The 15,040-nt window shown below is 39.1% G+C and overlaps 1 protein-coding gene across 1 annotated transcript in view; it reads left to right on the top strand.

The window, feature by feature from the left end:
* LOC136878799 (uncharacterized) overlaps positions 1 to 15,040 on the top strand; it is a 140,301-nt gene that overhangs the window by 111,735 nt on the left and 13,526 nt on the right. Inside the window, exons 12-13 of the mRNA XM_067152281.2 lie at positions 5,553 to 5,705; positions 12,132 to 12,280. Coding sequence (XP_067008382.2) covers positions 5,553 to 5,705; positions 12,132 to 12,280 — 302 coding nt within the window. The remainder of the gene's footprint in view (positions 1 to 5,552; positions 5,706 to 12,131; positions 12,281 to 15,040) is intronic.

The following is a 15,040-nucleotide window of genomic DNA, read 5'->3' as shown; positions in this document are numbered from 1 at the left end:
CTGGAAGAACCTGGGGAGCACAGCCAGACACAGTGAGAACCTCAGCACTAACATTATGTTACTCAGCAGCAGAGTACGCTTGCCCAGTACGGTACAGATTTTGCCATACTAGAGAAGTATGGAAGTATTAAAACCAGAAATTTTTGATGGTCCTCAAATTCATTAACTGATCAACGATTCAAAGTTTACAAACAGCATGACTGATACTGGAACCTCTACCAGGCTGGAAAACGTGTCACACCAACACAGGCTGTCTGAGACCTACACCACGAGAAATTGTACTAGCTTTCTGGCATCGCACCTCCTGATATCTGATGTGAGGTAGCAGCATATAAGGACACGAGCACATCATTAAAATTCCAAGCTCATCTACTGCATGGACTCCAACCAGCATCATTATGGTTAAGTTCACGCAAAAGTTTCTTGAAGACAGAAACTTGAAAGAACACAACAGCAAGCAAGACTTACTTTGTGGTGAAAAATTAGCAGCCGGACATATGGAGTACTGGAGGACTTGAAGATCTCTAAATAGGCTGTGCTCGGGTGTTACTAGGTGCAAGACCAATCTGCACAAGTGGGGATATTCAGTGGATTCTGTTTTGTCTGGCTGTGGTGAAGTGCAGACTACAGCCCATCTGCTGGACTGACATCTTTGTCCTGCCACATGCACTGAGAAAGAGCTGCTTGAGGCGACAAGGAAGGCACTCGATGTTGCTAATTTCTGGTGCACCATGATATGAACCTTTGGTGCATAGTTGATTTCTTTTCTATATACATTTTTTGTATATCTTTATATATATATGAAACTCTGCTTCTGACATGATATAAATAAATAAATAAATAAATAAATAAATAAATAAATAAATAAATAAATAAATAAATAAATAAATAAATAAATAAATAAATAAACAAATAAATAATCTCTCTTTATTTAATCATTTTTTCACATATTTATCCATCTGAAAAACTTCCATTTTCCATGCGGTCATGACAATTCAATATTCATTCCATTTTCTCTCTTCTCTATTAACATTCAAAAATCGTTTCCTTCCGCTCAATATTAAGTGGGACTGGTGAAGCAATTTGTTAGGGTGCTGAACAAAGATGGAGGATGCTGTAGAGATTCTTTCCCGGACTGAGCATCCTATTTAAATACCATAGCAGTTCACTGAGAAAACACATTTAAATCCTGCACTACAGCAGTCATCCGCATAGTATTATTTAAAAAGTCATACAAAACCAACCAGTAAAGATTCCTTTCAGAAAATTTGCCTGCAAAATAACGAAGGAATTAGCTTACCAATGCCGCTTTTCTAGTACATCTGCTGAGTGTGGTACACCTCAAAACATTCTTCTACGTGAAGTGCTACACCATACTTTTTGCACTGCCAGCAACTTTCACTTCTCTTACCCCGGCTGTAGCACACAATACACCTATTCATGACTTTTGTTTTCTTCACTGCTGGGGGAATATGCATGGGAAAGTGGGCCCATGATTTAGCTTGTAATCTGGTAGGGGTGGTGCTCGCTGAAGGTCGACCTCGAACAGAGTACTCCAGCAAATGAATAGTTTCAAGTAGCTGGTTTGCAATGCTAGTTCTGAAGTCAGTGTAGCTCGTCTTTTTGTTAACAGCGATATTGTGATACACAGTGAAGGAATTGAGAATGCATATATATAGAAGGTAAAAATATTTTTCTATATCTTTTTACTGTGCGTCGTATGACAGGGAACAGAGCTTTTCACCTGATCCTGAAGGTCAACCCCACCCATTCCCTTCTGGTATTCAAGGCCACACTTGGGCTTTATCACTTCCTCCCTAGGGGTTTGTCATTTCTTTCGTCTGAGTTTGCCTGTCTCTGCCATGTCAGTTGATTTGTGTTCAGTGGTGAGAAAGCAAACATCCTTGTTATCTTTCCACTTCACACATAATATACTGTTGGAAGCCACATTTGAGTTTAGTTTTACTGATATCATGGTTTTGTCTAACAGTTCCAATTACATTTGTCTTCTTGCATTTTTGAAGAAATCTGGGGAGGAATACCAGTTATCTAAAAACAATGTATGCCCTCGGCCTACCAATGGTTCACACATATTGAGCACATTTGTACTTGCCGGCAGAAGTGGATCCTTTACCTCATCACCTACATAAATTTTGAAGGTTAGACAGTAGCCAAAACTAGATTCACAAATTTTGTAAATTTTTATTCAAACCTTGAACGTTTAGACCTATTGCACTGGACATATGGAAGACAGTCTCTGAATTTATTAGACTTTTGTCTAGAGCAATGTCTTGTGAAGGTAAATATAATTCAGAAAATTTGGAACAGAGATGTTGTATTATAGGTCTAATCTTTCCGAGTTTGTCACTACTATCGACTCGTTCATCGTCAACAAAATGTAAAAACTGTGAAATTATAATGAATCTTCACCTACTCATAGTTTCACGAAAAATGGGAGTGTCTATACACCTGTTTTTACTCCAGTATAACTGAATTCTTGATTTTCGCACTTGTGACATTAGTATAACTAACGCAAAGTATGCCCTAATTTCGTCGGGTGTAGTCTCAAACCATTTGTCATCGTCTTTCACTTTCTTTGTGTCAGGATTGCTCAACTGTCTTGCTGCACAAGCATTTGTCTCGTCAGATATTTTGTCAAACAAAGGGTTCATGTATTCACAAAAAACTGCAAGTTCAGATAGTGGCTGCGTATCATACTTTTTCAGTAAGTTATCACTAACCCCGCTGTATGAACTAAATGTATCTACAACAGGGATATTATCACTTTTTGTCCAGTTCCAGTCATTCAAGTTAGTCTGAGCCAAGGTACGAACTCGTTTCGAAAGACTTGGACCACCGTCGTCATTTGTATCACTTTCCGTGTCATCAGCACTATTACACGCATCACTTGAACTCGAACTAAGACCTTCAGGGTCTATTTCATCATCAAAAACATCACTGTCTTCATAATCACTCTCTAAAACACTATCTATTAGCTTTCGTATTCCATCTTCATCAACATCAACACATCTGCTTGACGCCATGAGCGAAATAATATGAACAAAGATTCTTTTATCTCTTGTTCCAGAAGTGTGTGATAACCTGGAGCACAGGAAATAACCGAAGCCATATGTCTAAACTTCAGCTCAGAATGCATACAAGTGGTGTCTGTGAGTTAGTAACTGAACTAGATATATTGATATACAGAGTGCATCGCAGCGAGCTGAACTTGTCATTGGATTCATATGCCACGAATAAATTTTGTGAGCTAGGGTCATCAAATGATGTGATTGGGTTAAAACCGGGAATTTTTGGTGGCCCTCAAATTTGTAAACTCATCAACAAACAGCATGAGTGATACTGAACCTTTTGCCAGGTGTATCTTTTTCATGGTTGTCAAGAACTCTGGTAGCCGTAAAGTACAAAATTATAAAGAACTTTTACAAATCATGCTTTCAGAATTTAAAAATCTGGGTGTTAAAATGATGATAAAGGTAAACTATCTCCATAGCCACTTACAAAGATTTCCAGGAAACCTTTGTGGTATGTGTGAAGAACAAGGGGAAAAGGTTCCACCAAAATATGAAGTGGATGGAGGAAAGGTATCAAGGCAAATGGAATAGACATATTATGGTAGACTGTTGTTGGAGCCTTCAACATGGTCATTCTTGATGGCCCACATAGAGGGAAATTATACATATGAAAATTTTAAGCAATAATTTTGATCATTTCTGTAAATCAACTGAATACAATGGCATGAGAATGTATGTGGTCTACAAAGTTAGGAACATGTACAATGTAGCTAATTGGTTGCCTGTGTCCTAGCCACAGACCATCACCTCCTCATCCTTGTCCAACCCATGCCATGATACATACGGCCCATTACAAAGCCAAATAAACAAATCAGTCTGTGGAAGCTTACTACATCCCAGGCAATTGGCAGCAAAATAATAAACTTGCCTGGGATTTGAACCTTCCAACACCATTCACTATCACAACTCCCACCATGTCCCTGCAAAGTGAGCTATTGCAAGGCTTGACATGCAGTTATAAGAAATAAAATACAATATATCAAGTAAATGATATTACGTCAGTCTTGGACATGCAGCGCAAGTTTCCAGCCTATACAATACCTGTACCTGGTCTGTGTGTGCACCTCCTGTTGTAAGATACTTATTCTTCGTATCTGTGCTTTGTTTACGGGTTCCATCGGGGTTCTCACAATGAATTAATAGTGGTGCTCATGATTCATGCTGGCTTTTGGCCTATAACCACACATCTTGTTATATTACGACGGTTCGGGGGGAGGGGCCGATGTATTTCAGAATTGTAGTAAAAGCAGCGGGATGCATGAAACTAAATCGCAAGGGGCAGGTGAACCACCTGGTATTTTGTTCCTAATGTGGAGAAATTTTTTAAATTTAAAGAGCTACCAAGAAAAGCCATCCTATTAATAGATCATCCATCAACACACACAAATCAGTTAGAGTGTGGTGATATAGTTGTTCGGTTTCTGCCCACCAACGTTATAAGTTTGTTTCAATCCATGGACCATGGTGTTCTAGAATCATTGAAATGCCATCACCATGGATTTTTGTTAAGAGAGTGGATCATCTAGCAAAATCTGACTGAAAATAAATTGAAACATGTCCTGTATTGGCGTACCCAATCTTGAGGTAAAATTTACATGTGTGTCCATTGCAAAATCATGGACCAAACTGTATGATGGAATTGTTTCTCCTTGAGATAAAGAAGAGTGTGATCATCTTTAAGAATTAGTACAACAAATTCCAGCGTGTGAAGACATTGTGAAATATGAACTCAGTGAATGGCTGTAGTCTGATGATTCCAAGTGTGGCATGGCAGATTGTGATATTGTGGATGACATGGAAGCAGACTCAAGCGAAACCAATGTCAGCCGAGTAACAGTAGTTTAATTATTTAAAGCATTAGAGGTAGATTTTATTCAAATCTTATGAGGATCAAACATGAAATATTTATTATGATACTACTTAAACAACAACAACAAAAGGAATTTCTTCATTGTTTCACTTGCAGTTTGTCAAACAAAGCACCAAATCCATACAAGCTGATTACAATGCTCATCAGATGGTGACATGATATGGTTGTTCGCAAGCGTTGCAAGAATAAATTTTAAAAGAAAATTTCTGATTTTATGAATTATTGTGTCTAGATACTGTACTTTGTGTTTTGAATTTAAACAATATTGCAGGTACATAGGTGAGGAATACTTGAGTCTTTCACTCTAAAAATAGTTTCCATGTTTTATCTAGAAAAATGTGTTAGCCAAAATATTTCTGCCCCTTTAGTTTGGTTAAGCATGGTTTTACTGTACCTGCATTCAAAGATGGAAGTGTGACACCTAATAAGGGAGTATTATTTTTCACCTGTTTTTATCACTGGTCCAGGTCATAAATGCGTAATAAATTATTCTGGAGTCATTTATCTTATAAGTTTAATTCACATTATTTTGTCAGATGAAATCAGCCAATTTAACTGCTCTTTAATTTTCTTACTTTTATCTGTTTCAGATGTTCACTTCCTATATGTAGCCTCCAGTCGAAATGTGAATCACTACCAAAGCCTCGTTCAGTCTGATACTTACAATATGGATTCTGTCATTGTATTGGATAACAGCTACCATGATACTGTGGTGAATATGGCATTGGAGAAGTTGCAACAGGGTAAGAATATTATAAACATCATAATTGGTTATTAGCACAATACATATGAAATGAAGTGAAGGCCAGTGCCTTACTCAAGCCAATGTATGAATGTTATAAATGAAGAACAGTATTTCCAGTGTTTATCATGACTAAGGACAAGAATTTCTCCACTTAAAAAGACAGTGTAAGAATGAGAGGAAAATCAAAAAGATAGAGAAGTCTTGGGGTGGAGTAACTGAGTAACTTGTAACATACGTCATATTACAACTTTGCCTTAGGTAACTTGAACTATACATATCTCAGTGCTGAAATTTGATTCAGTTCATGATGGCATGGATAGATTAATGGGATGCCTGGTTCTCGGCAACTTGTCAGAAAACATTCTTTGGAGCGCAATTGAGAATAGTCTGAAATGTCTACTGTGGCAGTTCATCTTACTTCTCCCTCTCTCAGTCTAACATCACATGGCAAGTTGTTGTATGATTTATTTCCAAGTGTCCCTGTCATGGATGAGATGGATGGATTGCTGCACATTATTTCCAGTCAGAGCCTTCATTTGGTCCATCTATCAAGTTTGTCCTTGTGGTTGACAACCATCAGTATCTTTCTCTACAAGGAGTTTCTTCCATGACTCTGATTTTCTGGCTACGTTGCCAAAGTACCTGAACTACCGCTTTCTCACACTGGTCGACTGTCTCGTCTTGATGTCAAGCTGTCATCTTACTGATTCACTGGCACGACTCACTGTCCAGAGTATTCGAAGCAGCCGACTATAGCACCATGTTTCCATGGCATCAAGATGATGGTGGTTGGCCTTCTTAATAGTCCATAGCTAAGTAAACACATTTCCTCATCCCAATGTGGTGCAACTCTGTTTAGGCACACCCCCAATGGAGAGAAGCTGCACATACCACATACCGGCCTTGAGGGCCGTCGTGTTTTACAGTCGTCTCTCTTGAATGCCTGACACCTGCTTCAAGAAAGAAGTAAGTTCAGGACCTGGGTACACAGGATAAAAGATCTTGCAGAGAGAGGATGATGATGATGATGATGATGATGATGATGATGATGATGATAATGATGATGATGATAATTTATAATGATTATAATTATAAATTATTTATTTTTTATTTTACATGGGAGTGTGGAAAATTTGCATGGGACACTTACTCACTTGTGAAGGGTCCACACTCCATAAGCATATGGGATTCTTACTACTAAAATCCACACACTATTTTTACCATGCATATCTCCACCCTTGAACCGCTCCTGCATTACTTCAGGGTGGCGTCGTGCTTCTAACTTCTCAGGCTTTTTCTTCCTTCATTTCTCCTTTACTGGCATAGTGTAGAATAGCTTTACCTCCCAGTTTCAAAACCTCCCCAGCAATATTATCAGGCCTTGTTGACTTCTTTTCCCTTAAGCTCTTAATTCTTTCCCAAATTTTTCTACACCTAATTTGGAAGAGAGAACAATCAATGTTATCGATAATGTCTATCGCTAGGCTATTCTGCTCATTAAAAATGTTCCCATACCAATGATTTAATTCATTAGCTATTAGTAGATTGTTAGTAATTACCTCACCTTCTCTGAACATTATCATTGACACATCATGGCTGGTTCCTTTCCTTTTCCTAACATACTTATAGAGATTTTTCCACCCATTTTCCCTGAAAGAACATATACCTTTCATATATTTGTCATGAGCAGCTTTCTTTTCAGAAGCGAGTTCTTTGGACAGCATCCAGATTCCGCTTTCTGTCGCAGGATACTTTTTACACATACAGCTATCTCATCCCAGCATCCCTGGTTCCACAACATTACAAAAACAATAGTTTCTGGTGTCGGTACTCCTTGCTCAACTTCTAAACATCTTCTTTGTGCTGACTAATGATCATATTTTTTTAAAAGGTGTGAAGTACATCATCAACATCATTGCAATAAATACATGCTGGACCTTTGGCTCTACCTATTCTGTGTAGAAATTTTTGAAAATATCTGTGACGTGTCAAAAGCTGTGTAAGGTAATAGTTAACTTCACCATAAACCAGGGATAACCAGTCCATCAAACATAGTCTTAGCTGCTTAGTCTATTTCTGTTGCGAATCTTCCCCCTCATCTTTGCTGTCATTGTTACATTTATTGGCTATAAGCTACCTTCTTAGCATGCTTCTTTATTAACTCTCCTTGAGTATGTCAGTTTCCTGTCTCTCTGAGGCAAAGTAAATCAATCAGCATTACTGCTGCTACCCTAAGAATTGCAGGTTCGGATACAGTATGATATTTACTTGTAATTCTCAAAGCTGATCTCCGCTGTACTGCAGATGTCTTTTGCGGGCAATTTTCAAACTTCAAAGACTCAGCCCAAATTTCTGAACCATATAGAACTATCGACTGAACTATCGACATCAAAAGCCACTGCTTGCTGGATTTCAGACCTTTTACATTGCTCATTAATCTGCATAGCACAATAGTTGACTTCTCCACCTTATCTGTCGCAAATTTAATATGATCCCAGAATGGAAGTATGGTATCAAGTGTTACACCAAGATACTTTATGCTTCTAGACGTTTTGTTTGCTATTTGTTCAACCTGCATTGGAAAGAGGATCGAAATCCTTTTTCTTGACAAAAGAGCAATTTCTGTTTTAGGATCTGCCAGTTGTAATCTGCGATTGACCATCCATTCATTTACACGTCGCATCACTTAATTCAGCTTAAACTGAGCCAGCTCCAAATTTTTAGTTACTACCAAAACAGCTACATCAGTATAACCCAATGGCATCGTGTCTTCTGGCACCTCCGACCATAGCAAGCTGTGTTACATGATGTTCCAAAGATTTATGTGCAGTGTTTTAACATGACATTCTTTTTTAGAGAAATTAATTTTAGGAATTCCTAAGAAGGGTCAAGTCTGGCCCCGTGGTGTAGGGAGCAATGCGTCCGTCCGTCACCGGTGGCCACGGGTTTGATTCCCAGCCAGGTCAGGGTTTTTTAATTGTAAATTATTAATATCCCTGGCCTGGGGACTGGGTGTTTGTGTCGTCCTTAATGTTACTTTCCTCACATTCAACACTCTACATTTCCACAATTCCAATTACACGCAGTAGTGGCAAAAGATCTACAGGGGTCAACGCTATGAACAAATATCATTTTTAAAAAAACCAGTTCAGTTATTTTAATGTGCATTGATTTTAACATCACATTCCACTGTTTTCAAGAGACATTAACTTTAAGGATCTTTGTGTAGATTCATATGTTTTTAATGTATATTTTATGTATGTCTTTTATTTTATAAGAGAAAGATTATTCTTTACCATTGTTTGTCAGCTGATGATGGCTTGAAACAAGCCGAAACATGTACTGACCAATTGTAACTCCTCAAGAGTGATACAAGTACTGATTAGTTTGACCTAAATTAACAGAGTATTGTGTAAGTTATTATACAATCTTTACTAATGGTACAAGTGATTCCTATTTGGAACTAGTGAACTTTTCAAAGTAACCAGCACCTGGATTTTGATGACCTAATAAATGCCCAAAATTGACCTATAAAATGACCTAAAATCCTCAAAAAATGATTTAAAATGAATGAGAAAATGACAACATATGAACGTAAATCCTGTCCACATTACCTTCAACTTACTAATGGAGTGAATACAATTAATAAATGTCATCAAGTAGTAGTAGTAGTAGTAGTAGTAATAATAATACTTTATTTACAATTTTACAATTTGTTTTATGTCATATGATGAGATAGGAGAGCACTATGAGTGGGAAGAAAGCGACCATGGCCCTAATTAAGGTACAGCCTGGTGTGAAAACTGGAAACCACTGGAAACCATCTTCAGGGCTCCTAACAGTGGGGTTCGAACCCACTATCTCCCGAATGAAAGCTCACAGCTGCACGCCCCTAACCTCATGGCCAACTCACTCGATGTGAAAGATTACGATGGTTATTTTATTTCATGGTTTTTGAATTGAGTACTGAACCTCTTGATGTTTGAGCATTATCGTTTATTGAAAGCTCTTACGATACTTAGATAAATCGATTATCCAAAGTATGAAAATGAAAATCCACAGCCTGTGTCCAGTCATTTGACCGGCTCAGGAATGGAATGAATGAAGCCCCCATCTAGTGGCGAGGATAGGAAGTGTGCTGGCTGCCGAAGCCTGTCGCACTCCTCCGGGGCTACGATTAAATGACTGACAGATGAACTGAAATGATATTGGAGAGTGTTGCTGGAATGAAATATGACTGGGAAAACTAGAGCACACAGAGAAAAACCTGTCCTGCCTCCATTTTGTCCAGCACAAATCTCATATGGAGTGACCGAGATTTGAATCACGGAACCCAGTGGTGAGAGTGGTGGTGATTATTGTTTTAATAGGAAGTACAGTCGGACAACCATCCTCTAGAGGTCGGTGTGCTCCTGCCTGAGCCACGGAGGCACTGATTACCCAACGTAAATGCATAAAAATTACAATAATGCAGAACAAAGAAGAATGGTTTAAAAACAAGAAATGAATGCAACAAATTGCTGGAAATGACAACATAATGAGGCAAATTTGAAAAAAAAAAGTACCTGTAAGTATAAAAGGCAAAAAATGGTAACAAAATGACATAATAAATATGCCTTTCTGTAATGAGGGACCAATGGTCAGGAGTTAGTAGAAGTTAGCAATGTGTATGGCGTACCAATTACAAGATAACATGTCATCAAAATTCATGCCCTGGTGATAACAAATATGATTCATTTTGTGCATTTCAAAAGTACATAGGCCATCTAGAAATTCAGTTTTGATATTTCTTGTCTTGTAAAGTAAATGTATTCAGCCAGGAAATATGAGCGTGCGCAACAGATCTCTAACATAGAAATCGTATATGGACCGCATAAGTCCCGCATGGTGTCAGTAGCGCAGCAGCAGCGGCCCGAAATGGCGGCTCGTATTCTTTCTCCTGCTGCCTGCAAGGTTTGTTCTGTGATAAAGTTTCTATGGAAATTGCAATGGGTCATTCAAAACAAGAGGTGTGGAATGCTTAATGCAGGTGTTGTGCTGATCCATGGCAATGCTTGCCCACATACATCTCGGCGCTCAGCAGCTGTTCTGCAAGAGTTCGGCTGAGAAGTGTTTGATCATCCACCGTACAGCCCTGATCTTGCTCCCAGTGATTTTCATCTCTTCTTGCACCTCAAGAAATCCTTGTCCTCCTGTCAGCATTTTCACATGGACGAAGAGCTGAAGATGAATGTTACATGCTGGTTCCATTCCCTGGTGGCATCCCCCTATGGGTGGGGGCGGTAGAATAACACCCACGGTATCCCTGCCTGTTGTAAGAGGCAACTAAAAGGGGTCCCATGGGCTCTGAACTTGGTAGCGCGGGTTGGCGACCGTGGGATCCTTAACTGAGTTCTGCCATTGTTTCCACTTACTTCTGCCAGGCTCCTCACTTTCATCTATCCTATCCGACCTACCTTGGTCAACTCTGGTTGTTTTCGACCCCGACGATATTAGGTAGCAAATCCTAGGGAGTCTTTCATTTTCACGCCCTTCATGGCTCTTGTCTTCCTTTAGCCAATATCTTCATTTTTTGAAGTGTCTGATCTCTGCCTTTTTTCCTCTCTGATTAGTGTTATATAGAAGATGGTTGCCTAGTTGTACTTCCTCGTAGAACAAAAATTGCTACCACCACCACCATTCCCAGGCAGCAGTCTATGACATCACCATACAAAAGTTGATCCCACGATATGACAAGTGTCTCAATTCTGGTGGAGATTATATTTAAAAAAATAGCTTCAACATTGCTGTATCAGGAGCCAATAAAATTTCTTGTGTAACTATGTTGTCCTTTTCTTTTTAAATAGAGAAACTTAATTTCTGGATGGCCCTCGTATTTACCAAGAATTTCAAATATGTTCCCCTAATGCTGAGCACCTGCCTGCTGTCATTTCTTGATGGATACAGTACTTTTGCATCCATCTCTTGGCACAGGCCAGAGTAAAGTGTAGCTTCCACCGAAGTCCCAGTCTCATCCATGGCTGTGACAGTATGGAAGCTGCTGGGTTATAGGTAGTGCTGAGTAATGACATTCAGAGCACGACTAGTGCATCTGAGTGTTATGGAAGGTGCTGCTCATAGGGTCAGTCGTGCTGCAATAGCACTTTCTGACCCAGTGAGGAAAGCAATGGCAAACTACCTCACTCCTCATCTTGCCTAGTACGCCTCATTTTGGTGCTGCCATTGGTTTTTGGGGTTTCCTTATAACCGCATAACCATTGGTGGTGCTGTTTGAGGATCCAACCAGCCTCTGGGTTGATGACCTAACAGACAGACAGAATGCTGAGCATTTCCTAGACAGAATTTTGAATGAGGAGCAAGCTTTTTTCATTTACTGTTTTTCTACTGTACATCACTTTTTTAATCTTACAACTTTTCTTTGTAGTTCCTTGGTATGTGATTGGCAGACTGTGTGATGACAGCAATGCCACAGCAGTTATTGGTGAGATGGAGGACTATGTCACACCTGGCCAGCAAAGCATGTACCGGATACATCCTGATTATCTCCAGGGAGTGAAAAAAGTCACTTTGAAGGTAATGTCAAATCCTCCTAGCTGATACCTTTTAAAATTGCATTTTATTATTAAGCATTTAGCAAGGGAAGACACATCAGCATGAACACAGTAAAATACACAGAGGCAGGTTCTCTCATACAAACCCAGAATGAACGCACGATGTTTGGACTCTGCGCCATGGCAGCTGCCTCAGTCGATCTTATGTCATGCGCGGCCGCCCTGTTTTAAGCGTGTATCCAATCTTATATGAAATCTTACTTTATAAAAGATGCTGAAAGTGTCCTCCTTCCTGGGTTATACAGGCATTGTATCCTGGAACCACATTCTGGCTGATGGGAGCGAGTTCTGCCACTGTAATATTTCAGATTTCATTCGTAATGTTTTCTTTCAGTTCCTCCAATGTGTGAGGATTTGTTCGATACACTTTTTCTTTCAGTTTACTCCACAAGTAAAAAATCACACACTGTTAGATCTGGAGAATGAGGAGGAAATAGACCAGCACTGATCACTCTGTCTGCAAACACTTCCGAGATTGTAAGAAGGGAATCTTTTGCTGTATGAGCAGGGGCTGAATATTGTTGAAACCACCCACGTGATTTTTCTTCTTCCTTTAACTGATGGAAGAATAGCGTCAAAATGTCATCTTGGTATCTCTCTGCATTTACTGTCATCTTGGATAAAACAGGCCCAATTATTCGTCTTGAACTAACAGCACAACAAACACCAAACTTCCTATCATAATGAGGGACTTCATAAACACAATTAGGACTTTCTGCACATCAATAGCGAGAGTTATGACTGTTCACACGACCATTAAGATGAAACCAGAACTTGTACGTACAAAAATATGGCGTTGCAATGATAACTATCTCACCATATTAACAGCTGAGATTCAGACTGGCAACTCATGCTTGCCAGGTCAAACACGTGCAGGCTGCTTGCAAGAACTGTGTGCGCGCCTCCCATACTGCAGCTGTTGTAGCGCAAAGTACAAACACCATGCGTTTGGTCTGGGTTTGTATGAGAGACTTTGTACATACATAAATTTATAACAATTCCTGTATTAACACCTTCGCTCCCAGTGAGGAGTATGGTCATTTAAGCACGTCGTCTTCTGTGGCTCATAGAGGAGGAAAGTTGTTTAACGCTCGTTTAGTGTAGCATGCTCTGATATACTTGTGTTTTTGGGGACCAGAAGTGTTCTACTTAGAAGTTTCTTTTTCTTCTGGTAGATGACTCGAGTGTCCCCTTTTCTCAACACTGTACAATCCTCCTGTTGTGTTCTTTTACTCATTGTTTACAAGCCAATTTTGGTGCTCCTCAGACAGAGTGAAATGGCAAATGACAGCGTGTGTGTAGCAGACGAAGTTTCAAACATGAGTAAATTTTTTAATAATAGGGTGATCCTGGAAGAAGAAGATATTTTGCGCAATAATGGTTCAGGTGATGATTTGATAGCTTCAGACAGTGAAAGTGAGTGTGGCTATATGTGCACAGTGAAAGCAGTAGAAAGGTGCATAGTAATCCTTTCTATTGTCCACTGGCTCCAATATTTCACCATCTTTACTTCTAGCTTTCACTTGGCCTGTCAGCTATGTTTGGACTCAGTAATAGTTATTGAAGCATTAATATTATCTTATTTCAATGAGCTATCAACTGAGTGTAGCACACAGTTTCATATGCTGGATCCTTGAGGTCACCTACAGTTACATGCAGAAGAAAATAAAATTTAATTATCCCTGAGAAGTGTAATTCAAGAAAATGGAGGAAACAGGATTGGAAATCAATGAATAGGAAGGTGTTCAACTGGATTCTTTAACAGTGTGGGAGAACTGATTTGGAACTGGGATGTACCACAGAGATGTAAAGAAAGTATCTACAAGACTTTCTTTGTGCCAATTTTGATGTATTGATCAGAAACGTGGGTGATGAAGGAGAGGAATAAATCATTGTTGGAGAGTTTGTGGGACTACAAATGACATCAATTTGGTTAGTGTTTTCAGTGACTCGTGTTCACTGAATTTAACTGTTTATATATACTCTTGACCCTCATATTAACAGTGAGGCAGTTACAAGAACTGCACTGTGAGTATGGGGAAAGTGTGGTGATGGCCTTCATGGACAAAGAGAAGGCATATGACAGTGTTTGTAGAAACAAGATCTGGGAAGCTATGAGAGCAAAAGCAATAAATGAGCAGATAGTGACAATGGTGAAAAATATGTATGATGGAAACGAAAGCTGTGTTAAAGTTGGAACTGAAAGAACTGGATGGTTTAATTTAACAAATGGTGTAAAGCAAGGAAGTACCTTCTCACCTCTACTATATATAGTGGTGATATGATGTAATACAGAAGGTAGCACAGACCATTGGGGAGCGTAGAGAGTGTTGTTTGCAGATGACCTACTAATATGGTGAAATAGTGAGAGTGAACCAAATGGATGACATTAGGAGAGGAGCAGTTGAAAAGAGCTGAAAGCTTTAAATACCTGGGAAGTGTAATAGAAGAAAATGGAAAAAACAGGATGAAAACAATGAAAGAGGAAGGTGTGCAAATGGATTCTTTAAGAGTGTGGGAGGATTGAAATGGAACAGGGATGTACCACAGAGATGTAAAGAAAATATCTACAAGACTTATTTTGTGTCAATTTTGATGTATTGATCAGAAACATGGGTGATGAAGGAGAAGAATAAATGTAGAATACAAGCAGAAATGGACAGAGTAAGAAATGAGAGAGTTTGGGAAATGGTAAATTAGGTACCCCTACAGGAAAAGAAAA

Source organism: Anabrus simplex, chromosome 8 (assembly GCF_040414725.1).
Source record: "Anabrus simplex isolate iqAnaSimp1 chromosome 8, ASM4041472v1, whole genome shotgun sequence".
Classification (NCBI taxonomy): domain Eukaryota; kingdom Metazoa; phylum Arthropoda; class Insecta; order Orthoptera; family Tettigoniidae; genus Anabrus; species Anabrus simplex.
The sequence above is the reverse complement of the archived record's forward strand: the minus strand, read 5'-3'. Positions and strand labels throughout refer to the sequence as shown.